The 27,375-nt window shown below is 32.8% G+C and overlaps 2 protein-coding genes across 6 annotated transcripts in view; both read left to right on the top strand.

Moving 5' to 3' along the window:
- Positions 1-27,375, top strand: part of LOC126887942 (uncharacterized) — a 500,758-nt gene that overhangs the window by 273,738 nt on the left and 199,645 nt on the right. The window lies entirely within an intron of this gene.
- Positions 1-27,375, top strand: part of LOC114340427 (uncharacterized) — a 643,253-nt gene that overhangs the window by 584,207 nt on the left and 31,671 nt on the right. For all 5 annotated transcript variants that reach the window (XM_028291178.2, XM_028291164.2, XM_050655885.1 and 2 more), the window contains one exon: positions 14,411-14,580. In XM_028291178.2, coding sequence (XP_028146979.1) covers positions 14,411-14,580 — 170 coding nt within the window. The remainder of the gene's footprint in view (positions 1-14,410; positions 14,581-27,375) is intronic.

The raw sequence follows: 27,375 nt of genomic DNA, 5'->3' as shown, positions 1-27,375 counted from the left end.
GTTTTAAAAGTCCCCATTGATCCCATGTGTGCAACAAAAGTTATTCGGGGTCAAAGGTCAAAATTTGAGATTTTTTGGATTTTTCTCGAAAACGGTAAGTTTTATCAAAAAAACCTTAAACCAAAGTTGTAGATCGTAACATTCTCTACAAAAATAGTCCTTACGATTTTTTTCCTAAGAGTTACCATTCCTGAGATATCGCGATTTTAAAAGCGATTTCTTCTATCCACGTGGCCTAGATAAACATTTGGCTATACCATTGTTTGTTTAAAAAAGAACAGATTGTCTATTCTAAGCATACTAAGCAATGGCTTCAGTATTGTCCGTAGGTGGTCTTGTTCATATACCTGTTTCTTTTAGTGCTAAAGGTTCAGTTTAAGTGAATACAGGGTGTTTCATTAATAATTGTCCATATAGTAACTGGAGAAACCTTAGCACAAAATACGAAGATTTAACCTAAATCACTTAAATAAAATGTGGTTCCTTACCGAGTTTTATCTAAAAATTTAAAAACTATTTTTGCTCAGCATTTTGAAACTATTCGACGTATCACTACCATACTTGGCAGAAAGTGCGACTGCTAGACACCCTACTAAATTATGATAAACAAACTTTTCTAGCTACTACCAGAGGCGTACGACAGGGGATGGTGAATGGTTGACCCTTCTTAAATTGTATGCCACTAGAGGAATTACTATTTAAGTACCATTTTTAGATTCTCCAATACTTTCTACGTAAATAATATACTCTTTAGTGGTAACGATAAAGTCATTAGTTTTCGAGATATTTGAAGTTAAATATGAAACAACAGTTATTTTGATTATTTTATGATATGATTCATATGATTGAAATTTAAAAATTATTTGTACCCAGTACTTTAAAACTATTTGGCGTATCCTTATCATACTTGGCAGAAAATACAGGTACTGTGAATCGTACTAAATTAAGATAAATTACCGTTCCTAGCTACTACCAGAGGCGTACGACAAGGGATAGTGGCTAGTTGACCCTTCCCAAATTCTACGCCACTGACGAAATTGCTATTTTAGTGTAATTTTTTGATTTTGCAATACTTTTTATGAAAATAATGTACTCTTCATTCGTAACGATAAAATGATTAGTTTTCGAGATATTTGAAATTAAAAATGAAGCGACACAATACATTAATCAAAATAACCGTGTCGTTTCATTTTTAACTTCAAAAATCTCGAAAACTAGTGACTTAATCGTTACGAATGAAGAGTATATTATTTGCATAGAAAATATTGGAGAATACAAAAATTGAACTAAAATAGCAATATTGCCAGTGGCGTAGAATTTGGAAAGGGTCAACCATTCACTTTCCCCCGTCGTACGCCTCTGGTAATAGCCAGAAACGTTTGTTTAACATAATTTAGTAGTTTGTACAGTATCTATACTACCTGCCAAGTATGAAAAGGATACGTCGAATAGTTTTAAAATGATGAACAAAAATAGTTTTTAAATTTTTAGATAAAACACCCTGTAACTCAGTAAGGAAGCACATTTTATTTAAGTGTTTTAGGTTAAATCTTCGTAGTTTGTGTTAAAGTTTCTCCAGTTATTATATGGACAATTATTAATGAAACACCCTGTATAAGTACTTATTACAAGCGTCTACTTTTGAACATCCAGCAAGAGGAAGAGGAAGAAGAAGAAATCGAAGAAGACTTGACTGTTAAAGTAGACTTTCAAGAATATGAATCTGATTAAAATATCTAAAGAAATCAAAACAATAGTTAACCCAATAACACTAGTTAACAAATAAACAAATAAAAGTTGCAACTGATGTTAACATAGCTATATAGGGGAGTTTAAAGCGTCCTGAATGCGAATTCATACACCAAAATGTTCCACCACGTATATATTTTGAGTTATCTTCTTCTTAAAGTGCCGAGCATTTCTGCGTAGGCGTCCACCGTACATTGTCTGGTCAGGTGAAATATTAGATTTCGAGTTAGAGAATGCATCAAATATGGCTGTTTATTATAAAAATTCTTATGTACTATATACACATAAGTTCAGAACCAGAAACCAAAACTATATTGAGTCTTTTGTACACAATTTTGTGCATATCCCAATTTTCCCATAACACTATTTGGATTGACACAAACACACATTTTATCAGACGAAAGACTAAGTTTTCACTCTAATGGCATATAGCATATCCCACCAGAATGAAAACAATGGGAACCTTCTCTGGTTACACCTCCGAGGCTTCTACAATTTGCAAGCCATACGGATGCTGAGACTAAGGAAGATGAGGGAATTCTACAATTTACAATTCACGTCCCATCTGCTCAGCGCGGTAAAGTTCCAACGAGACTGGTTCCCTTCATACTCCACACAGAGTAAATGTAAATCAAAAATGAATAACCATTTTCAATTTCGTTGCAAAACGAAAATACAGCCGAACCATATTCCAGTCCAATCAGAGAGTGCTGCAAGCACCTCTACCGGTTTCGAAACTTATTAGTCTCTCATCAGGAGGCACATATGCTGCTCTCCCTGATCCAACCAAAACAAACCCCAGCGTGCAGTCCCGAATTGCAACGAACGAAATGGCATAGATGCCCTAGCGGCAACTGCTAGCAAAAGACTAAGTTTTCACTCTAATGGCATATAGCATATCCCACCAGAATGAAAACAATGGGAACCTTCTCTGGTTACACCTCCGAGGCTTCTACAATTTGCAAGCCATACGGATGCTGAGACTAAGGAAGATGAGGGAATTCTACAATTTACAATTCACGTCCCATCTGCTCAGCGCGGTAAAGTTCCAACGAGAGTTGGTTGAAAATGGTTATTCATTTTTTACACATTTTATCCTGCTTAGTAAAAAACAACGAGGATACCTCCTGGTTACCGTTCCTAAATATTATAAGTTGTCCTGGCTAGTAAATTTCATTTAAAAAAAATCCATTATTGTAATCTAGAACCTAAGGGTTAAGCATGTCCTTTGAACAAGTGAAGGTCTCGAACTAAATTATGCAATTCGGCTTGTTGGATGCAATAAGGTGCTTTTTCGTCGCATTCGGGAAAATAAGAATCATTCTTTTCTGATACATCATCAGGTTCACTTTTGTCACCATACATTTCCAAATATTTCTCCCATTTTGCAGAGGTCCTGGAACTGGTAAATCTTCTCCATGAAAACCGGTTTTATTGCTGAAGTAATATCTGGATATTAAATTTTATGCTTGCTCTTCCTTGAAAACCCAGACGCTTCTGTCATGGAGGAATAGCAGTCGTTAAAATGGTTTAGAACTACACTGCGCGTCATAGAAAACGGGAACCCTAAAAAATGGGTCATTTTTGATGTCGCGTATCTCCTTAACCTGTTGTCCGATTTAAGTGATTTTTTGAATATGTGATATCCTTATTCTTTGTCAATATCCCTGTAATAATATTTTTGCTAAACAGGTAAATTTTCATTGTATACCGGGTGTACGAATCAAACTGTGTTTTTTTCTCAAAGTTCGCAACACCCTGTGGAATATTCTAGCCTTTATAAAATACTGAAATTAAATCCCGACTATAGTCTCAGCTTTTCTAAACATTCTGTTTTTTGATTCATTCTCTTATGTTGGATAATACAAAAGTTATGTACTTTAACAACTAATCATGTTCTTCATCAGTATAGGTTGTTTGTAAATAAGTGCGACAAACTTTAAGGGGCAATTCTGCATAAAAAAATAATGACCGTTTGCTTTATAAACTTATGTCCGCAAATGCTTCGTTTACGAGATACGGGATGTTGAATTTTTTTTACAAACTGACGATTTATTTTATTGCCCTAAAACCGGTTGAGATATGCAAATGAAATTTGGTAGGTTCTAAGAGATAGTTATTGCGAATTTTTTGACTTGCAATCAAGAATTTTATATTCACTATTGGCGTGCATACGGGTAATATGACCGATCATATTACCCGCATGCACGCCAATGGTGAATATAAAATTCTTAATTGTATATCAAAGAATGTGTAATAACTACCTCTTAAAACCCACCAAATTGCATTTGCATATCTGAACCGGTTAATAAATAAATCGTCAGTTTGTAAGAAAAAATTCAACATCCCGTATCTCGCAAACGAAGCATTTGCGGACCTACGATTATAAAGCAAACTGTCATTATTTTTTAATCCATAATTACCCCATAAAGTTTGTCGCACTTGTTTAGAAACACCCTGTACTGAAAAAGAACGTGGCTAATTATTGTTAAAGCACATAACTTTTGTATTATCCAACATAAGCGAATGAATCAAAAAACAAAATGTTGAGAAAATCTGAGGCTATAGTTGGGTTTTAATTTCAGTATTTTATAAATGCTAGGATATTCCACAGGGTGTTGCGAACTTTGAGCAAAAAACACAGTTTGATTCGTACACCCGATATACAATGAAAATTTACCTGTTTAGCAAAAATATTATTACAGAGATATTGACAAAGAATAAGGCTATAACATATTCAAAATATCACGTAAATCGGACAACAATTTTAGGAGATACGCAACCTCAAAAATTACCCATTTTTTAGGGTGCCCGTTTTCTATGACGCGCAGTTTATATTAGTTTAAATGATTAGGTTTACTGATTAAGGACTACCTTTGGTTTATTTTATTTATTTAATTTATTTTTATTTAATCAGTTAAGCCCATTTGTACCTTTCGGTGTTGGGCTGTTTACAACTAGTTCAATATCTACATTTCAATACATTTTAATAATTTTAAATTACTTATTTTAACAATACAATTTTAATGAATATAAATTACTTATTTGACCCATCTTTCTGGCCATATATTTTAATCTCGTGATGCTTCTTTGATACTTCTTTTCCATGCGGTTCTATTTTGAGCTAATTGTTTTACCATACTTCATTGCAGTCCTCTTCACTTGTACCCTGACTTCATATATTTTTTTCGTTGTTCTTGTGTCGTTCAGTCTATGGATGTGGCCCAGCCATTCTAACTGTCGTTCCCCTATAATGGTCTCTATGGGTTTTATCTTTAGAGCTTGAGTTATTGTGTCGTTTCTTATTTTGTCTCTTCGTGTGACCCCTTCTATTTTTCTTAAGAATCTCATCTCTGTAGCTTTGATTTTTCTTTGGTTTATTCTTTATTTAAAGGTTAATGTGTTATTCGTAGACATTAGATATCCCAGTGTTGCCAAATTATGCATAATTTTTAGGAAAACCGTTAATTTGATAAGATAACGCCCCGATTAATTACAAATGACTGTTTAAAAAAAATAGTAAAATACTCATAACTTAAAAATCATAACTCATTTTTTTGAACAAATCATAACTCAAAAATCTTACGTGTTAGGAACTTTTTACCATCATAATCATATTCAGAGAGCAAAAATTAACAAAAAACAGCATTTTGGTTGTAATATCTAGAACTTGACCGGTATTGTTTCCTTAAATTATCCTAAAATTGTCAAAATAGTTAGTGGAGTAGTACAGGAGAAACCACGGTAAAAAAACGCGCCGAGTACACTACCTCATGGGTGGTGTGGAAACGTGTGCATAATAAAATATCATGTATAATGTGACTCTTAGAATCGCGATATCTCAGGAATGGCAACTCTTAGGAAAAAAATCGTAAGGACTATTTTTGTATAGAATTTTTAGATCTACAACATTGCTTTGAAGTTTTTTTGTTTGATAAAACTTAGCGTTTTCCGCAGGTATGAACTGAACCAGGTATAACACGCACGCATCTGGTTAGAATATGCAAAAACATATCTGTTTCTAATAGGTCTGGATCCCGCGTACCAAAAAAAAGTTGATTAATAGCAAGCTGAAAATTCGTTAATAGCTTAAGGGTGTCTATTCGGACAAACTTTGATATATTGGAACACTGGAACAGGGGAAGTTTTAACTGTGGAACACGTTTAAAATTTGGAACGTCAGACTACAAAAATGTCTTCCCCCAGTTTCCTCCATTCGCTTCTGTTTAGTGCTTTCTGTTTCCAGTGCGTTCCTCCTATCTTTTTAATGTCGTCTCCCCATCTCATCTGGGGTCGTCCTCTTGCTCTCTTTCCTGTCCATCGTATCCATTGTTGTATCGTGGTATTCAACCTATAGTCCGTTTGTCTAGCGTTATGACCTGCGAAGCTCCATTTTAGCCTGGCTATATGTTGTCCTGCGTCTTTGACTTTTGTTTTATTTCTTACCCAGTTGTTTTGCTTTCTGTCTGTTAATTTTACTCCTAACATTGCTCTCTCCATGGCTCTTTGTGTCTTCATTATTTTATCCATGTTTGCCTTGGTCAAGGTCCATGTTTGGCATGCGAGAATTGGGAGTATGCACTGGTCAAATACTCTTGTTTTTAAGTATTGTTGTATATTTTTATTCTTTAGGACCCATTTTAATTTCCCAAATCCTGCCCAGGCTAACCTTGCCCTGCCCTTCTTTTTACCTCCGCTGTTTGGTTTTCCTTATTTATTTTTATTATCTGTCCCAAATGTATATGTATAATCATTAACCGCTTCTATTGTGGTGTCGTTTAGTATTACGTTTCTATTATCTTGTGTGTTTGTCATGGTTTTTGCTTTGGCAAAATTCATTTTTAGACCTATTTGTTCGGATTCATTTGCTAGTTCGGTTAGCATGGTTTGTAGTTCTTCAAAACTTGATGCTATTACTACTACATCGTCTGCATATCTTAGGTGGTTTAGTTTCTTTCCATTTATGTTTATTCCCATGTTTGTCCATTTCATTGTTTTGAAAACATTTTCCAGTGCTAATGTAAATAGTTCTGGAGAAATAACATCTCCCTGTCGCACTCCTCTGTTAATTGGAATAGGTTTTGTGGTTTCTTCCAATTGTACTGTCATTGTTGCTTTCTTATATACAGTGAGCACGTAAAGGTTGGAATAAATTCATTTTCTCGAGAATGGACGATTTTGGAAAAAAATCCCGTAACAAGTCAATTTTTATTTTTAAATTACGACTTTTTGGCATATATATCATACTAGTGACGTCACCCATCTGGGCGTGATGACGTCATCGATGATTTTTTAAATGAGAATAGGGGTCGTGTGATAGCTCATTTGAAAGGTAATTCAATTCTCTATTCAGTAGTATAAACATTAACATAATTATTTATACAGGGCATCCAAAAAAATTTTTTTTTAATTAAATTTATTGACATAAAAAGAAGAATGTATGTAATTTATTTAATTCAAAACACATTTTACTGCTCTCATAAAACAGAAAAAAATGTTTATTTGAAAAATAATCATCGCTTTTGGCTTAAATTTAATGTTCAAACTGTCAAGAGGCAGGTGGGTGGCTGCATTAATATGTAATTTAAGCAAAAAACAATATTAAATAGATTTTATTTGTTAAATACACATTTTTTTCTGTTTTCTGAGAGCAGTAAAATGTATTTGAATTAAATAAATTACATACATTCTTCATTTTATGTCAATAAATTTAATTCACAAAAAATTTTTTTTGAACACCCTGTATTAATAATTATGATAATGTTTATACTACCTACTGAATATAGAATTGAATTACCTTTCAAATGAGCTATCACACAACCCCTATTCTCATTTAAAAAAATCTTCGATGAAATCATCACGCCCAGATGGGTGACGTCACTAGTATGATATATATGCCAAAAAGTCCTAATTTAAAAATAAAAATTGACCCGTTTCGGGTTTTTTTTCCAAAATCATCCATTCTCGAGAAAATGAATTTATTCCAACCTTTACGTGCTCACTGTATATTATGTATTAGCATTCTGTATCTGGAATCTATTCTACAGTTGATTTGTTACCCTTTCAATAAATTCTCATGCAAAAATCAGACTGCTATTACTAACCAACATGATTTCTGTCATTTGACATGTTCTTCGTGTTCCACTCATTAAAATGCCCAGTTGATGATAAACGCCGGTCTGATTTTTGCATGAGAGTTTAATGAAAGGGCAGCAAATCAATTGGAAGTTCTGTCCGACAAAATACATCTGACGTTTTCGTAGTCTGATGTTCCAAATTTTTAACCTGTTCCACCATTAAAATTTCCCCTGCTCCAGTGTTCCCATATATCAAAGTTTGTCCGACTAGACGCCATTAAGCTATTAACAAATTTTTCAGCTTGCTATTAATCAACTTTTTTTCTTATGCGGGATCCAGACCTATAATTAAAGCATTATATTATAAAGAAATATTCCACCAGGGGAAATTCAATAAATAATCATCGAATAAATGCATAGTGTTATCGAGTTGTCACTGGCATTTATGTTAAGAATGTGGGTCTTATAATTATTATTAGTCCTGAATTTTCATGAAGTTGTACAGTAACTCCATTATACTTGTGCGAAATTCTGTATCTGCTCCACGTGGGGTAAGCAACCAATCATAATATATGAGACAGCGCTGTGAGGACCAATGTAAAAACCCTTCTCTTTATCGGTTGGGCCCTAGTAAATGTAAAGATATATTTATGTAAAGATCGGTAAATATAGATATAGTAAAGAACACAGCCTTGCCCTGGACCTTTGCACTCGTAAATCATCAACTGCTTAAACCCGTCACAACAGGGGTTGTAAATTATTCAAATACGATCGATAATCGTATGAAAATGGTTATTACATGGCTAGAATTTCGTTATACAGAGTGAGTTTTATGTATAGAACGCCTCAATTATTTCGAAATTTGTCGATTTGTACGATTTATAAAGATTGTGGTATGTACTGTAGGGGTCTTGTGATGCGGCCGATATTATGATGGTATTTACATTGTTGCCATATCTTCCATTTTTCTGGAAAGCAAATAAATTTTAAGTAAATTTAATGAAAAATTCGTCTTGGTAACAGGTATATTAATTTAAAAAGCCCCTAAAAGGGCTACAAATATAAAAACAAATCGTTTTTGCTCCGTAACAAGAGCATCATCAGTGTTACAAGAAAATGGTAAGCCACCCAAAAATACTAAGGTTAAAACCTTTTAAAAATAGACTAAATGTCTTATAAAAGTATACATAGAATTAAATCCAAAGGATGGAAATAATTCCTATGGATATGGCCTTAGGGCAACATATGACTCCCACACGTGGTACGTGGGTTGCTAGGTAATAATCAATTAGGTCATTATGTTGAAAGAGGTGAACGACAACCTCTTTCAACATAATGACCTTAGGGTCATTAAGGTCCTTAATCCCTTACATTTTGTTTATCAAAACCTTTGAATACAGGTAAACGGTTTTTCCCATAATATTTATTAAGAAAATAAATTTTTTATTGCACATTTTCAAGCTTTTCCTTGTCTGAACTAATAAAAAAGTCTGTAGACTGAAAAGAAATAAAAAATATTACACCCGAAGGTTCGATTCTTATTCGAAAAGTGAATATTTTACTTGTAATAGCCTGCCTTTATTTCCGTTTGGCAATAAACATTTATTTCTAGATAAAAGCGTTTTTACGAGCACTCCATCTAATATTTACCTGGATGCGGATGTTTTGCAAAATATATGGATAGTTAGGTCATTCAACGTGAAAACAAATTGGTAATAAACTTGACACAGTTATTACTTATTTCATTAAAATTTCTTTAATATCCATTTGCTGACCTAAAATAGTTATTTATGAAACAGTTCGTGAAGTATGTTTTTTGCGAACGCACGCGATGTTTAGAGCACGAGCGACAGCGTAGCGAGTGCTATACTGCCGTGCTAAGCCCAAAGGCGGTAACTGATTTTTTATCGAAAATGACATTTTTGTATTTCTAGGTAGGTTTCATTATATTATAATGCTTCTACAACTCCAAAGACTTTGTAAATATATTCTAGATACCCATTATAATAGTTATACAACTCTAAGGACTTGGTAAAAATATTCTAAATACCTATAATCTACGTAGAAATACAACAATCTCATTTTCGATAAAAAATCAGTTACCGCCTTTGGGCTTAGCACGGCAGTATACATCGCGTAAGTTGCAAAAAGTACTTCACGCACAGTTTCATACAATATTTTATCTACGATAAACAAATAAAAAGACTGTAACTCTTCGTCACTGGAATTCATTTCTATTCTACAATTTTGAACTTTGACATTTAAAAATTCTAACTTCTTTTAAACCACAAAACTGTCAAAACTTCTGTTGTAATTTATTACTGACATGTCATCACCATGACAACGCGGAAGTTAAGGATATTTGATTATATGAATGTGTGCCAAAAAACAGTGCGAAAAAGTAAATCCCATTTAAAATACATTGTTACTTCAAGCACACTTTAAATCCTTCACGCACTGCTATCTATAATGACAGTTTTCACAAACTAAAAACTTATACATAATATGAGATAGAGTAGATAAAACTATTTCAATAATTCATATTAAATCAATAATTCAAATAAATTCATTATTTCTCGAATGAGTGATTGGCAATAAATCACGAAACAGGTCGATTTTTATTTTTAAATTATTATTTTTGGCATATATATCATACTAGTGACGTCATCCATCTGGGCGTGATGACGTAATCGAAGATGTTTTAAATGAGAATAGGGGTCGTGTGCTAGCTCATTTGAAAGGTTATTCAATTCTATATTCACTAATATAAACATTAACATAAGTATTTATTATTTACACAGGGTTTCCAAAAAACATTATATATAAACTGGCAAGAGCCAGGTGGGTGGAGCTTAAACATTGAATTTAAGCGAGAAGCAATGTTTATTTGTCAAATAACCATTTATATATGTTTTCTTTCAGCAGTACAATGTATTTTATCAATTAATTTAATAAAAAAAAATTTGGACACCCTGTATAAATAATTATGTTAATTTTTAATATTACTGAATAGAGAAATGAAATAAATTAGCACACGACCCTTATTCTCATTTAAAAAAATTATCGATTACGTCATCACACCCAGATGGATGACGTCACTAGTATGATATGTATGTCAAACAATCATAATTTAAAAATAAAAATGGACCTAGGATTTATTTTCCAAATCGCTCATTTACGTAATAATAAATTTATTCCATTCGGCTTTTACACACTGTACAAAAAACTGTTCATCAGAAACAAAAACAAATCACCAAAAAACAATGCTTTGTTTTTAGGTTAGTGTACCGACCTAAAAAGACTAGATATTGATATTAGTAATAACAATATCGGATTAATCAGAAACTAAAACAAATCACCAAAAAACAATGCTTTGTATGCAATATTTATTATTCGGCATATTATATTATCGACCATCCTTTAAATAATAAAAAAAAATTTAAACTTCCACAATAAAATAATCAGTAAAATGGTTTCCTTGTATTAAAAAAATGTATAAGTATGTACTTTCACACAGAGAACTGACATTCTAACCAAATCGAAGACTTCAGTAATTTTTTAATATGGATAGTTTCTTTCAAACAAAAATATAAACAAACTTCCCGATAAAAACCGCCAACTTCTGGCATGAAAATACTCCGACGAATATCAGGGAAAAGTCTGTTGGATAGGGAGAGAAGCGAAAACATAAGAAGATCATGCAATGTAGAAGACATAAATGGATGGGTGACAAAACGGAAACAGGAGTGGAACGAACACATTATAGAATGGCAGAGGATAGAATAGTACGAATACCACGAGATAAGTCACCAAATGGACGAAGAAGTATTGGCAGACCAAGAAAAAGGTGGTGCGATAACTTAAATAATTTAGGAGGCTAATATTGAAGAAGAAACAGGCTTTAAAGCCTACATACAAGAAGGAAGAAGAAGAAGAATCACTAATCATTACACTGTACTGTAAACTAAATATCTGATTATACAGTAAACATAGATGCATCGTGGCAAAACCAATTTGGTCTATCCATCCCAGCGTCATTTTTGCCACCCAGCGCCAGTTCATAAACATTTACAGGATAAATCTAATAATTTCTTGATTTAAAAATTTTTGAAAACGATTTCCGGACTGATATTGATAATATAAAACAATATTTAACTTAAACATGATACAGGAAAACCATTTCAGAACGTCTTTAAATTCATTTTAGGGCGTTGAAGCTATACCCAATTTTGTTCAACAATAATTAATATACATAAGGTCTAACTAATTAGTATCTATATGTTCCGTTTCGTAGGGAAAAATAAATATTATGTTATAATTAATTTGACGTATCCCAATCCTCACATAAACACAAACAGTCCACAGGGCATTTCCGTTCATTAGCAGCAAAACCACTGTGAATAATAATTGTCCTCGTGCAAAGCATCGCATAAGATTCAAAATAGAAAATGTGAAATAGTCCGTCCGCTATAACTTTTCCCATGGGGTACATACATGATAATGTAAGTCAGAATAAGAATTCATGTCAATACAAGAATTCTATCAAGCACTACGTCTGGACACCATCGGTACAAGGAATTCATAACATTCGTCTCCAACAAAACATTTCAGTAGCATCTATCTTTCTCCTTTCCGATTGTTTCAGGGTCCAAGATTCACAACCTCAAACTGGTCAATAGGGCTTTTCATTCACAGTCATGTATATCAATATTATACACAGATTATACAACACATGACAGAACCTCGAAACAAATGACAATCGATGAAAACCCTTTTGTGGTTATGTGTGGATGTTTGTTATGTAGTCTATCCACTATCATGATATTTGTGCCTGATATGTTTAATTGCAGACCAAATATTTGACTTTCGTTTTCAACCAGTCGTATAAGATCAATAAGCTCTGCTTGACTATTTGCAAGAAGCGTGTCATCTGCGAAACATAGATTTTTATTTTATGACCATTTATTAAGATGACATTTTCCCATCCTTCAAGGGCTCTTCTCATAGTATGTCCTCCATATATATTGAATAATTGTGGATATAGTATACATTCTTGTCTGACACCCCGTTCTGGATGAAATTCGTGTGAAAGTGTGTCAAGCACTTTAAGTGATCCAGTAATGTGTTCGTATAGTTCAGTTATAAGCGAAATTAGGTGTTGTGGTACGCCTACTTCTTTTAGTATTCGCCATTTGACCCTGTCTAACGCTTTACGATAATCTATAGATTATACCTAGTATTACACAAATAGAATATTGAGACTCGCCAAGAAAATGTTTAGTTCTTTCATACTTTTGGATTTACCATCATTTATTTAATTTTATCATTTATTTAAAGTGCTTGCGTGTCTAAACCTATTGACAATATTTTTTGTGCAGGCCATACAAACGCTAGCTCACAGTGAAAGCTTTGATTAAACAAAACAGGAACAATTAAACCATTCAAGAAATGTATTCTTTTGTTTCTTTGTACAAATTATACACACGCACATTTCACGAGGGTTTGATAATATTTCACTAAGATTTATTAATCTATTGAATCTAATCGTACAAAATATAGTTGTAGCACTAATAAATTGGTTTATTTAAGCTACATATTTTTAAATAATAGGAGCATCTAATATACTTTCGCTAGATGATGGGAAGTTGTTTTCTTGGAATGTAATTAAGTGACTTCATAATTTAAAATAAGCAGTAACGAATATGCTGTAATTGAATTTATTAAGAAAAATAGCCATCTAAAATTGGAGAGCAAATTCTACATCATTATTAAACATATACAAGTCAGTAATCAGAACAAAAATTGATTACGGTTCCATTAGGCTCCCTGATCACCAAGGAGAACGTTATGACGGAAGAAATCAAGCGAAGGATAATCCTAGCAAACAAATGCTATTTTGGACTGAGTAGACATATGAGAAGCAGAAACTTAAGCTAAAAAAACAAAAATAACTATATACAAAACCCTTATACAACCAGTGTTGACATATGGATCGGAGACATGTACCATCTCCAAGGCAGATGAAAACCTTCTGCTTATATTTGAACGAAGGATCCTGAGAGAAATATTCGGTGGCATCTGTGAAAATGGTATTTGGAGGAGGAGGTACAACTACGAGGTATACTAGAGATATAAACATATATATTTGGTGGTAAAGACGTAGTATCTCTTATAAGGATAGGAAGACTAAGATGGGCAGAACATCTAGCAAGATCACAGCAGAACAACCCTCCTAGAAGAATCCTTATGCCACAACCTGTGGGAAGTAGAAATAGGGGGCCCAAAATCAGATGGATGGATGGTGTGGATGAGGATGGGAGAAAAATAGGCGCAGCAAACTGGCAACGGTTGGCAATTGATAGGACTGACTGGCGTAATAGACTTAGGAAGGTCGAGGCTCTTTCATAGGGCTGTAGCACCATTGATGATGATGACCTTAGACATTACCTCTTCCATACTTTAATCTCAGTCTCTCTGATTTCAATAAATATGAAACAAACCATACCAACGTGTCAGTCAATAGTATCCAACTGCTTTATATATGTATATTTATGCATGTTTAATTTTATTAATTTTATTTTCAGATGGAAAAGACTATATGCTGGAATCTTCTGTAGACGAAGACCAAATGTGTGAGGAGAATATGAAACCATTGCCTGCGGCAGACTCGCCGGTAATGGGAATTCTTAAAGGTGGCAAATTATGGCGGCAGCAAAGTGGTGAAAATCCCGTCAAACCAAATGAACCCCTTTCGGTAAGTACATATTATGTATAATTTGATAGATACGATAATATTGTAACGAGAAGGTTACTTTCAACGGACCTCAAATATCGAATATTGATTCTCAGAAGTCTAGAAATTTCTTGTCTGCTGTCTTGTAGGTGGGTATGGTAATTCATTATCCTGGTTCTGATTATCTCGATATCAGGTACTGCATGGGCTCTATTTATTTGTATACCTATGCTCTGTTAGCAGACTCTAGAAACATAGTTGTTCCATCCAACTTTTATTGCTAAACCACGGAGGTGTTTTAGCAATAAAAGGTTTCACGAGAGGAAGTTAAGATAAAATGTGAAGAAAAGAAGAAAACCTTTTTACAATACAGAACGAAACAAACACAACAGGTATCTGTTGTGATCACTACAAACGAATCAGAAACGAAACGAATACTTTAGTGCGGCAAATAAAAAGGAAGCACTGGCAGAGTTTCTCAAAACAGATGGAATACGACTTCTACGGAACACAAAAAGAAGTATGGAGAATGATCAGCGGGCAAAGAAAGGAGATGAACGAATTAATAAAAGCGAAACACATTCAGGAGGAAACATGGGCAGACTACTTCCGATCTTTATTTGCTAAAGCCGATAATGAACCACCAACACCTGAAATTACAACAAACGAAGAAATAAAGATCGAGGAGGGAGAGGTAAAGGAAACATTAAGAAAATTAAAAAATAGAAAATTTCCAGCAGAGGACAGAATATCGAACAAACTCCTAAAGTACGGAGGACAAGATCTAACTAAACAATTATTAAAACTAATACAAAAAATAATAGAACAAAACAGAATACCACAAGAATAGAGATCAAGCATACCTCTCTTCAAAAAAGGAGACAAATCGGACCCGGAGAATTACAGAGGAATTAACTTATTAAACACAACATTAAAATTAAAAACCAAAGTGATAACAAAAAAATTGAATGAAATTATAACATTAGCAGAAGAACAAGGTTTTAGGTCGGGAAGGTTATGCACTGACGCTATATTTATAATGAGGCAAGTTCAAGAGAAATCGTTGGAATACAACAAACCGGCACATTTATGTTACGTGGACCTTAAGAAAGCATTTGACAGGGTCACATTAAAGGACGTTATCCATTTATTATACTCGAGAGAGTATTAACATTTGTTATACTCGAGAGAGGTTCCTCTAGGAATAATTAAAACAATCGAAAACATCTACCAGAACAACACAATAAAAGTAAAAGTGGAAGATGAACTAACTGACCGAATTGAAGCCGACAATGGAATAAGACAGGGGGATTCCTTGAGTCCTTTATTGTTCAACCTGATCATGGACGAAATAATAAAAAAGTAAGAACTAAAAAAGGATACCAAATGGCAGAAAAACAACTTAAAATAATCTGCTATGCGGACGATGCAATACTAATATCTTAAAGTGAAGATGATTTACAACGTATGCTGCACCAATTCAACATAATCGCCAGAAAGTTTCCCATGCTATTCTTTTAATCGTATTCCATTCCTCTTGTATTGTTTCCTCGTTTTGTTTTATAGAGCGTTTCACGTTAAAAACGGAACATTGCGTAGATAGGGCTAGGTATTTCTTATGTACGATAGGAGCACGCCGATGCCGCTTATATCGTATCGAAAATGAATCGTATATCGGCAAATTAGTAGCAACACGTGCCTGAAAGTTTTGACAACACCTGCATAAGCCAAACTTTCCGTTCTTAACGTGAACTAAAGTATAGGAGTTTTCTATTCAGTTCTTCTAGAAATCGCTTTTTTATTTCTGGATTTATTTTTCAATTTGTCCAGGTTTAATTTTTGTCTTTGTGTGATTTTTCTTCTCTTGTCTATTTATACGGCACCTAAATGTTATTTGTAAAAGAAAGTGATCCGAGCCGCATGCCGCTCCCCACGGCTCTCGTATCTATTACTTTTGTTGCTGCTCTTCTGTCTATCAAAATATTGTCTATCTGGATAGTTGTGTGGCCATTCGGTGAGATCCATACTCATATGACTTTGTGGATGTCTAGTTTAGGGAAAAAGTTTGAGCTTGTGATCATTCATGGAGGCTATGTTTACCTATTATTACTCCCATGTATTCGGCTTCTTTTCCAATCTTACCATTCATGTTCCCGATTATTATCTCCTAATGTCATTTTTTGGAGACCGATTGGATGCGGTGTCTAGATGTTGATAAAACATTTCTTTTTATTCTAGATCCTTTTCTTCAGCAAGACAGTGAATGCTGATTATTGTGATATTAAAGAACTTTGATTTAATTTGTAAATTACACATTCTTTTGCTTAACAGTTGGAAGTCTAGTATAGAGTTGCACAAGTTTGACTTGAATGTTTGAACTTGACTTGAGTTTGACTTAATTTCAAGTCAAACTCAAGTCAATCCTTCTGACAAATATTTCAAGTCAAGTCAAACTGGTCAATCGTACAGGTTTGAAAATTCAAACTGTTTGTCAAACTAGTTTGAAAGAGTTTGAAAAATAATTTATTTAGTAGATATACTTTTTTGTCGAGATAGACATGTTATTAGTTGCCAATTAAGATAAGAAAATAATACAATGAGTGCCACATAAAAGTCAAAATTTTTGAATGTGTTTTAATTTGAAACTTTTAAATGTAGATATTTATTTTTTTCGAATCCTGAGAAAACTAATAAGTATTTTTGAAAAATTTAAACGCAGAATGAAAGAGTGAGTTATTACCGAGGGCCGAAAGTCTCTTAGAATAAATAAAAAGTTTGTTTTGAATGAAAAATAACAACGCTAAATTTTCCTTTTTATGTTCACCAATGTAACTTCTTAAAGTAAACATTATAGAAGTTTTCAGGGATGTTCGTCCCTCAGAAATAATGTAATATTTCATGCTGCGTTTAAATTTTTTTTAATTCTTATTAGTTTTCTCAGGATTTGAAAAAAATTAATACATTTAAAACACATTGAACATTTTAATAAGCGACATGTTACGCCTATGCCCGTAAGGGTTACAATAAAATAAGACTATTTGCTTTTTCAATGGACAGCTCAAAATAAAATTATTTGGAATTTTTATGACTTTCTTTTATTAAAAAAGGCATTTATTTATTTTGGGCCAGTACGAAAAAACATGTGGTACCAAGCTGCTAGTTCACTTAAGTTCACTCGAAAATATGTACCACAATACAAAAGTTAGTATTGCTGTATATTCCTTGGTATTTCTTTAAAATTCAAAACTAACCATAGGGTTATTAGACCTGGATCCCGCGTACCAAAAAAAGTTGATTAATAGTAAGCTGAAAATTTGTTAATAGCTTAACGGTGTCTAGTCGGACAAACTTCGATGTACGGGAACACTGGAACAGGGGAAGTTTTAATTGTGGAACAGTTTAGAAATTTGGAACGTCAGATTACGAAAACGTCCCATGTATTTTGTCGGTCAGAACATCCAATTGATTTGCTACCCTTTCATTAAACTCTCATTAAAAATCAGACTGCTATTACTAACCAACATGATTCCTGTCATTTGACATGTTCTTCGTGTTTCACTCATTAAAATGCCCAGTTGGTGATAAACATAAACACCAGTCTGATTTTTGCGTGAGAGTTTAATGAAACGGTAACAAATCAATTGGAAGTTCTGTCCGACAAAATACATGGAACGTTTACGTAGTCTGACGTTCCAAATTTTTAACCTTTTCCACAATTAAAACTTCTTCTGTTCCAGTATTCCCATACATCAAAGTTTGTCTGACTAGACACTGTTAAGCTATTAACGAATTTTCAGCTTGCTATTAATCAACTTTTTTTTTTGGTACGCGGGATCCAGATCTATATGGTTTTATATCTACAATTTAAATTTTTTTCGGATACAGGCTACAAATGTTGGGTTTATATTTAAAAAAAATTAATGTATAAATATGCATTAAGCTTTCTTAATAATTATTAATTATCCTAACTGGCGCGTTTATTGGGTTTTATTTGTTTGTTTGTGGTTTAAATATCGTATCAGCTAATACATTTATATGTTTTTATAATCAATTACTTTTAATGGGAAATAAGCCGCAATTTTACCAAAAAAATTATTTTATTAACGTTTCGAAGCCCAAATCGGGTTTCGTTATCAAAATACAAAATACTACTAAAATAAAAAAATATAAATACAATATAAATAAGTCAGATTAAATAAATTACAAAATACTACTAAAATAAACAAATATAAATACAATATCAATGAGCCAGATTAAATAAATTATTAGAAGAATTTTTTTAATTAGCAACAACATTTTTGTTTATTTTAGTAGTATTTTGTATTTTGACAACGAAACCCGATTTGGGCTTTGAAATGTTAATAAAATCACTTTTTTGGAACATTGTGGCTTATTTCCCATTAAAAGTAATTGATTATAAAAATGCCACATGAAAATAGCTTCAAAACAACATTTCTATGTTTATTGAAATTTGTCAAAAAAAATTTTTTGGACCTTGTTGGGAGGGGGGGATATTTTCCCTACCCCCACCCTCTGTTGATCCGCCAGTGAACAAATAAAGGCGTAGGCGGTCTCATTTAAAATTGAAAATAAACACGTTGCGTAATATTCAAACTTTTCAAACTGTTTGAAGATGTTTGAATTCAAGTCAAACCTAAAGATATCGAAATCAAGTCAAGTCAAACTTTTTTATACAAAAAGTTTGATTTTCAAGTCAAGTCAAGTTTGGTGAGTAAAATCAAACTAGTTTGACTTGATGCATCTCTAGTCTAGTATATTGCCTTTAATTTTCTTGTCCACTACGAACGCCGCTCCCAGTTCTTTACTTTCAATTGGTTTGCCTCTTTGTAGAGTAGTATGTGTTATTGTGTCTCTGATATCATTACCTAGCCATTTGGTTCTTGAATTGCAACAATTGCGATTTTGTATCTAATCTAGATACAAAACTTGGCTAGTAAGTTATCTATGTTCCTACATACTTTTGGTTAATTGCCAAACTTCAGCTCCATAGGTTAATACTGGTTTTAAATTCGTAAATTCGTTTTTTATTTTCTGTTCTTATATTTTTTTGCCACAGTACCGAATTCAGCTACCTATCACATGTTTTCCCTGTACTATCCTTTCTTTAATATTTTCTTTGTTACGTCCTGTATACTCATTAGTTTTTTTTACTTAAATTAAACTTAATATTAATAAACATAAATTTTGATGGTGATAAAACATAACCCTTAATAACAATATTTGGAGGGTATATACACTCACCGGCACAAAATTCCGCCACCCAAAATTTTTGATTAAGTTTGACATAACTTGTTTGACATAGTTTGATTAGTAAAACCTGTCAATAACGGTCACTAAAAATGACAGAACTATTGGCCGATATAAAAAGGTGGCCGTTAATACCAGGTTTTGTAGTCCACAAATTTTGGTTTGGGGTACTTTGAAATTGGCCGGCTAGTACAGGTGGCCGGTTTTGACAGGTGGCCGTTAACACAGGTTTTACTGTAGTTCATTTAGTAGGTTTCTCTGCTTACCAGGTTTATTCAAGGTTCTGACATTCCACGATCCTCTCTCGAATTCCATATTTCGTTGTCTAAGTCATCTTTGCAACAACCAAAGTGATAACAAACAAATTGAATTAAATTATACCGTTAGCAGAAGAACAACAAGGTTTTAGGTCGGGAAGGTCATGCACTGACGCTATATTTATAATGAGGCAAGTTCAAGAGAAATCGTTGGAATACATCAAACCGGCATATTTATGTTTCGTGGACCTTAAGAAAGCATTTGACAGGGTCAAATTAAAGGACGCTATCCATTTGTTATACTCGAGAGAGGTACCTCTAGGAATAATTAAAACAATCGAAAACATCTACCAGAACAACACAATGAAATACAATACGGCAATGGGATAACACAGGGGGATTCCTTGAGTCCTTTATTGTTCAACCTGATCATGGACGAAAAAATAAAAAAAGTAAGAACTAAAAAAAGGATACCAAATGGGAGACAAACAACTTAAAATAATCTGCTATCCAGATGATGCAATACTAATCTCTCAAAGTGAAGATGATTTACAACGTATGCTGCACCAATTTAACATAACCGCCAGAAAATTTAACATGATAATTTCTCCAAAAAAGACAAAATGCATGGTTATTTTTGGAGAAGGAAGCTTGCCGAGTACTTATTAATTAGGTATATTTACTGGGAGACATAATTCACATGCAACACTTCGTGACGACCATTTTATTAGACTACTTCAACTGTCAATATTGCCAACCTGATTTACATATACTTGGGGATCAGGATAGCTAACATTTCAATAGTTATAACAGCAGATCCAATAAGATGTAAATTGGAGCTGGAAAGTCAGATAATAGAACAAGTGATGGAGTTTAAATACCTAGGCATCACACTATCTAGCTACGGAAGGCTCGAAACAGAAGTGGAAGATCAAGTGAATAGATCAAACAGAGCCGCAGGTTGCCTGAATGACACAATATGAAGAAATAAAAATATCGGAAAAGAAATGAAAGGCAGAATTTACAAAACAGTCATCAGACCAGTAATGACATACGCGGCAGAAACACGACCCGACACAGAGAGGACAAAAAGATTGCTTGAAACAGCGGAGATGAAAACCCTTCGAAAAATCGATGGTAAGACTCTATGGGACAGAGCTAGAAGTGCAGATATACGACGGAGATGCAAGGTGGATAGGATAATATTAATAACTGGGTAAGAAACAGAAGAATAGAATGGAATGACCACATGAGCCACATGACCACATGACCACAAGTCGAATGATAATAAATAGAGTAGTCAGGACAGCGAGAGACGGTTCCCCAATAGGAAGACGATCAGTGGGAAGACCACGAAAACGATGGAAAGACAACTTACTAGAGGCTCATTGAAAAACAGACAGAGTCATGTCTATACAAAAAGAAGAAGAAGAAGAAGAAGAAGAAGAAGAAGAAGAAGTCACCTTTGCCTATTTTTTGATGAGGAATCCAAATCTGCAATTGAAAATGGGGGTTTTAAGAAGTTGGTGTGTTAGGGAATGTGTCTGGGGGTTGTATTTGGTATCATTAGATAGATTTTTGAAAAATATTTAACACGTGTATAATTTGTTTTGGTTTTTAATTCTTTGTTTTTGGAATTAATTTCTCAAAATGTCTAAAGAAACCTCCCTGCTACTTTCTTGTTTAACTGTTACGCTTTTTTATTAAAGTTGTAGAATAGCATTCCTTGTTTGTGTAAAAAGTAAATATTATTTGTAAAATTTAAAATTTATGTTAAATGATCACGAACGCTTATAAGAGTAAAAGTTTTGAAATACTTCAATATTAATCAAGAGTTTCTTGTACGCTTTTAACTTTTTAAGTACCTACAATCTGAATTATTTACATTCCAACTTCGTTAAAATTGTTTGGTATATCCAATATTTCATTATTTAAATGCCCTTGTTAAGAAAGTTAGAAAAATACTTTGTATTTAAAAAAAATGATAAAAATATACTTAAAAAATACGTGTATTGTAAGTTTTGAAATATAAGTCAGGGCTCAGAAGACTTCTATTCGATGACGAATTATGTTAACTGGGAATTCAAGCTTACTTACTTACTTACTTACTTACTTATCCTCTTCGTTCCCACTGGAACATAGGGCATCTACTGTCATTCTCCATTTGTGCCGATCTTGTGCTTTTTCTCTAACTTTTTTCCAGGTTAGGCCGACGTTTTCTGCTTCTTTAATAATTGTTTTCTTCCATGTATTTATCGGCCTCCCCTGTTTCCGTTTTCCTGGAGGTTGGAATTCCAATGCTTGTGTTGTTATGTCTGTGTCTGGTTTCCGCAGCGTATGGCCCACCCATTTCCATCTTCTCTTTCTTATTTTTTTATGTATTGGTTTGTGATTCTGTTGGGCCAAAATATTCTTAGAATTTTTCGTAAACATTTATTGATGAAGGATTGAATCTTTCCAGTGTTGTGTTTTGTTATTCTCCAAGTTTGTGATCCGTATAATAGTACTGCCTTTACATTACTATTGAAGATTTTTACTTTAGTGTCCAGTTTTATCTCATTAGATTTCCATATATTATTTAACATATAGTATGCTGTCTGTGCTTTGCCAATTCATGTCTGGATATCCTCCTCTGCTCCTCCTGTCGTGTTCAGTATACTTCCTAGGTAATTAACTCTTTCCACTGATTTCAGCTCTTAGTTTTCTATTTGTATGTCCATTTCTCTCGGTGTGTTAATCTTCATTAATTCAATTTTATTCATGTTTATCTCCATACCCACTTTTTTACCTTCTTTGTAGGCATACACCATTTGCGTCGAATTCAAGCTTACTCGAAGCTAATGGACGATATTAGAAAGAACCTTTTATTCTGAAAATATATCTACAGGTTCCCCTTGTAAAACACCATCTTTTGCACTATTTTTTCTTCTTTTATGGCCTTCGAGAACTGTGTCCATTTAGTCAGCAACATTTCTTAAAATTAACGCCTAACTAAACCTTGCACTATAGTCTGGGCTGATTATCGGAGAATAGGCCATTTTTGGGAAAAGTTATTTACCAGCAATTTTATTGCTGGAATCGAATTATAAGATCCTATATATTAATAATATAGGTATGCAAAGTCCTCAGATAGTGTGCTACTTTTTTATAAACAAAATGGCGCACGAAAATCGTGTCTTTTTCAATTATTGCTCTATAACTCCGAAAATTTTAATTTTACAACAAAAACACTCAAATAAAAATTCACCGTGATTAAATTCTGCATAAGGACGTGTTTTTCCCGATCTGCTCCGATGAAAATTTTCCTCGGAAAATGCGGGTTTTCTTTACAAAATCTTTAATTTTCAAATAAAGTTTTAAATAATTAATGGTAGGGGAGCCCAAGCGGGGATTTTTGCAGTTACTCGAGCGCGTCAGATTATCATATGGGGAGAAACGTGGTACCCTGCAGATGTACCTCTGCCATATATTGGCTCTTAACACAGAGGAGTTAGTTTAGGGGGGTCCGAAAAAAAAATCTATCCTTAAAAATACTCTAAATTGTCAGATTAAGATAAGGTAAGTTAAGTACATGCAAAACAGTGTATATTTAAAAAATCTGACGATTTGAGCGGGGCGTAAGGGAATTGGTGAGTCACAAAGTTTCACAAGAAAAAGGCGAATATTTCGCGAAATGAACGTCAGATCGAAAAACTAAAAACTACAAGTTCAATATTTTTCAAGAATCTATCGATAGATACCAAACGCGACACCTCACAGAGAGGGGTGGGGGGTAAATTTAAAATTTTAAATACAAATCCCGCGATATTTAGCAAAATAAACATCAGATCGAAAAACTGCAAAATACACTTATTTAATATTTTTGAAAAATATATCGAATGGTATCAAACGCGACCCACCACGGAGGTGGGGTGGGGGTTTACTTTAAAATATTAAAGGGAGCCCCCATTTTTTATTGCAGATTTGAATTCTCTGCATAAAAATAAGCAACTTTTATTCGAAACATTTTTTCGAATTATGGATAGATGGCGCTATATTCGGAAAAAACGATTAATGGAAATGGAAAATTAAATTAAAAATGGCAAGCGCCCGCTAAAATGGAAAATTTTACTTAACTTTTTTTGGTTTTAGGACCTAATAATCACAACCCAATAGGTCCCCAAAGCGCTCGAGTGACTGCACATTTAGCATACTTTGCTCCCCTACCATAATTATTTACCAATAATTAAATAATTTGGTGACTTAAAAGCCTTCTTGGTTTAGATCATAGTTCCGGAAGCTGATAAAAATTAAACGAATATTTTAGCAACAATTCAATTGTTAATTAATAATTTACGGTCGCAATAATAACCAAAATAATTATGATACACCGATCAAACTTTGAAATCTTATAAAGATGAGATGCCTATTTAACATTTTGTCGACAAAATATAAATTTTTTGTTTTTTTGCATAATCTTTAAATGTTTAAAAAAAATAGTTATAAACAAATTAACGTTTCTCAGAAAGTTTTTATTATATTGTAATTTTAAAAAATAGCTAAAATGTGCATTTCAAATTTCTTGAAAATGAATGCTTTAAAACTTTTTTGCAACCATTTGCAAAAAAGTTATGAAACAGCAAAGTAAACATACGATTACTAGGGTGTTTATAATTTTTTTAATTCTTTCAAAGCGTAGAAGTGAGTTTAAAGTACAAGCTAATTATTTACAAAAAAATATCGATTATCAATTTAATGGTTCTATTTTAATTAAAGATTATAAATATATTTTTTTGCAATTTACACGCGCGAAAGTAGAATAATACAGTAATGTAGCTAAAATTTTCACTCGGAGCGACGACCGGCCGCGCGAGACCTACACTTTTATAAATAATATATGCTGCGTGTCAGTCGCTTCGAGTGAACATTTTAGCTCCGACTCTGTATCAGGCCTACTTTTGCGCTAAAAATTACAAAAAAAAAAGTATTTTTAATCTTTGATTAAAATATAACCATTGCACTAATTTTTTACATACTTTGTGAGTAATTAGATTGTACCATAGACTCACTTTTAAGCTTTGAAACAATTAAAACAAATTATAAATAACGGAGAAATCGTATATTTACTTTGATGTTTCATAACTTTTTTGCAAATGGTTGGAAAAATTTTTTAAAGCATTCATTTTCAAGACCTATGAAATACGGATTTTAAGTATTTTATAAAATTAGAATATAATAAACAATTTCTGAGAAATGTTAATTTTTTTATCACAATTTTTTTAAATATTTAAAGATTATGCAAAAAAATGAAAAATTTATATTTTGTCAACAAAATATTAAATAGGCATCACACCTTTATAATCTTTCTAACTTTGATCAATGTCTCATGATTATTTTGGTTGTTATTGCGACTGTAAATTGTTAATTAACAATTTAATTGTTGCTAAAATATTCGTTTCATTTTCACCGGCTTCTGAATTTATAATCTACACCAAGAAAGCTTTTATTTCACCAAGCTATATAATTATTGATAAATAATTGCTGGCCCAAAAAATTTATTTGAAAATTCGAGATTTTGTTGGGAAAACCCACATTTTCCGAGGAAAATTTTCGTCGGAGCAAATCGGAAAAAACATGCTTCTATGTAGAATTAAATTGGGGTGGATTTTTATTTGAGTGTTTTTGGTGTAAAGTTAAAATCTTCGGAGTTATAGAGCAATAATTGAAAAAAATACGATTTTTCGGCGCCATTTTGTTTATAAAAAAAGTAGCACACTATCTGCGGACTTTGCGTACCTATATTAATAATACATAGGATCTTATAATTCGATTCCAGCAATAAAATTGCTGGTAAATAACCTTTCTTTGTACTTTACTAATTAGACCAGCGTATTATAACTATTTTTTTTTCAAAATTTAAAGATTATGCAAAATAAAAGAAAAATTTATATTTTGTCGATAAAATATTAAATAAGCATCTCATCTTTATAATCTTTATAAGTTTGATCAGCGTATCATGATTATTTTGGTCATTATTGCGATCGTAAATTGTTAATTAACAATTGAATTGTTGCTAAAATATTCGTTTAATTTTCACCAGCTTCTGGAATTACAATCTATACCAAGAAAGCTTTGATGTCACTAAGTTATTTAATTATTGATTAATAATTACTTACCGAAAACTTTATTTGAAAATTAGAGTTTTTGTTAGGAAAACCCGCATTTTCCGAGGAAAATTTTCGTCAGACCAAATCGTGAAAAACCTATCTCTATGCAGAATTTAATTGCGGTGAATTTTTATTTGAGTGTTTTTGTTGTAAAGTTAAAATCTTCGGAGTTATAGAGCAATAATTGAAAAAAATACCATTTGTCGGCGCCATTTTGTTTATAAAAAAAGTAGCACACTATCTGCGGACTTTGCATACCTATATTATTAATATATAGGATTTATAATTCGATTCCAGCAATAAAATTGCTGGTAAATAACTTTTCCATGAATTTTGCTAATTAGCCCAGAGTACTATTTGAGTAGAGAAAAGTCGTCAAAATGAAAGTAGAGTTCTTTTCAATTCCAGCTTCACCATTTTTCTACTCGTGTTTCATGTTAATCGTCATACGCCAGTCTTCATCTTCTACTAAATACGACAATATTATATTTTCTCCTGACCTGCTTAAATATTTTGAATTCAATGTCAGGTCGTGATACTTTGAATAATTTGCTGATTGTACAAGATTACCATCGTTGCAAAGTAACACATTGTTTTAATGTTTGCAAATCGTAAATACATTACTTTTTAATTCTTCTACCAAGAAATTATATTGATTTGATCTACAGGGTAGCGAGAAAGTATGGAAACACGGTAATTTCTCTGAAACCGCTTGACCGATTTTTATAAATTTTGGTGGGTAGGGGTTTTCCAATGAGGCCGATATTATAGTGGTAATCACATTGTTGTCAAATCTTCCGTTTTTCTGGAAATCTAATGAACTTTCTTATTTTAAATGGAACACCCTGTATATTTTTTACGTTTTGAAGTTCTTAATAAATGCTGATTATTTTTTATATTATATTCCCTATACCTAAACGCCACAAATTCGGAGTTGTTGCTCCATTTATTAAAAAAAAAATTTTATAAATTATAAAAATCAATTTTATCGGCCCGGGTGGACATTATTTTAGATTCTTTGGATCACTAAGAACAAAAAAGGTCTTCTGTAATTTTCTTCAAAAGTTAATCGTTTCCGAGTTATAAACAATTTAAAACTGAAAAAATCGAAAAATGACGATTCTCTAGGTTCAAAAACACATGTA

Source organism: Diabrotica virgifera, chromosome 7 (genome assembly GCF_917563875.1).
Source record: "Diabrotica virgifera virgifera chromosome 7, PGI_DIABVI_V3a".
Lineage (NCBI taxonomy): Eukaryota > Metazoa > Arthropoda > Insecta > Coleoptera > Chrysomelidae > Diabrotica > Diabrotica virgifera.
Note: the sequence above shows the minus strand (reverse complement) of the source record. Positions and strands in the feature narration are given on the sequence as shown.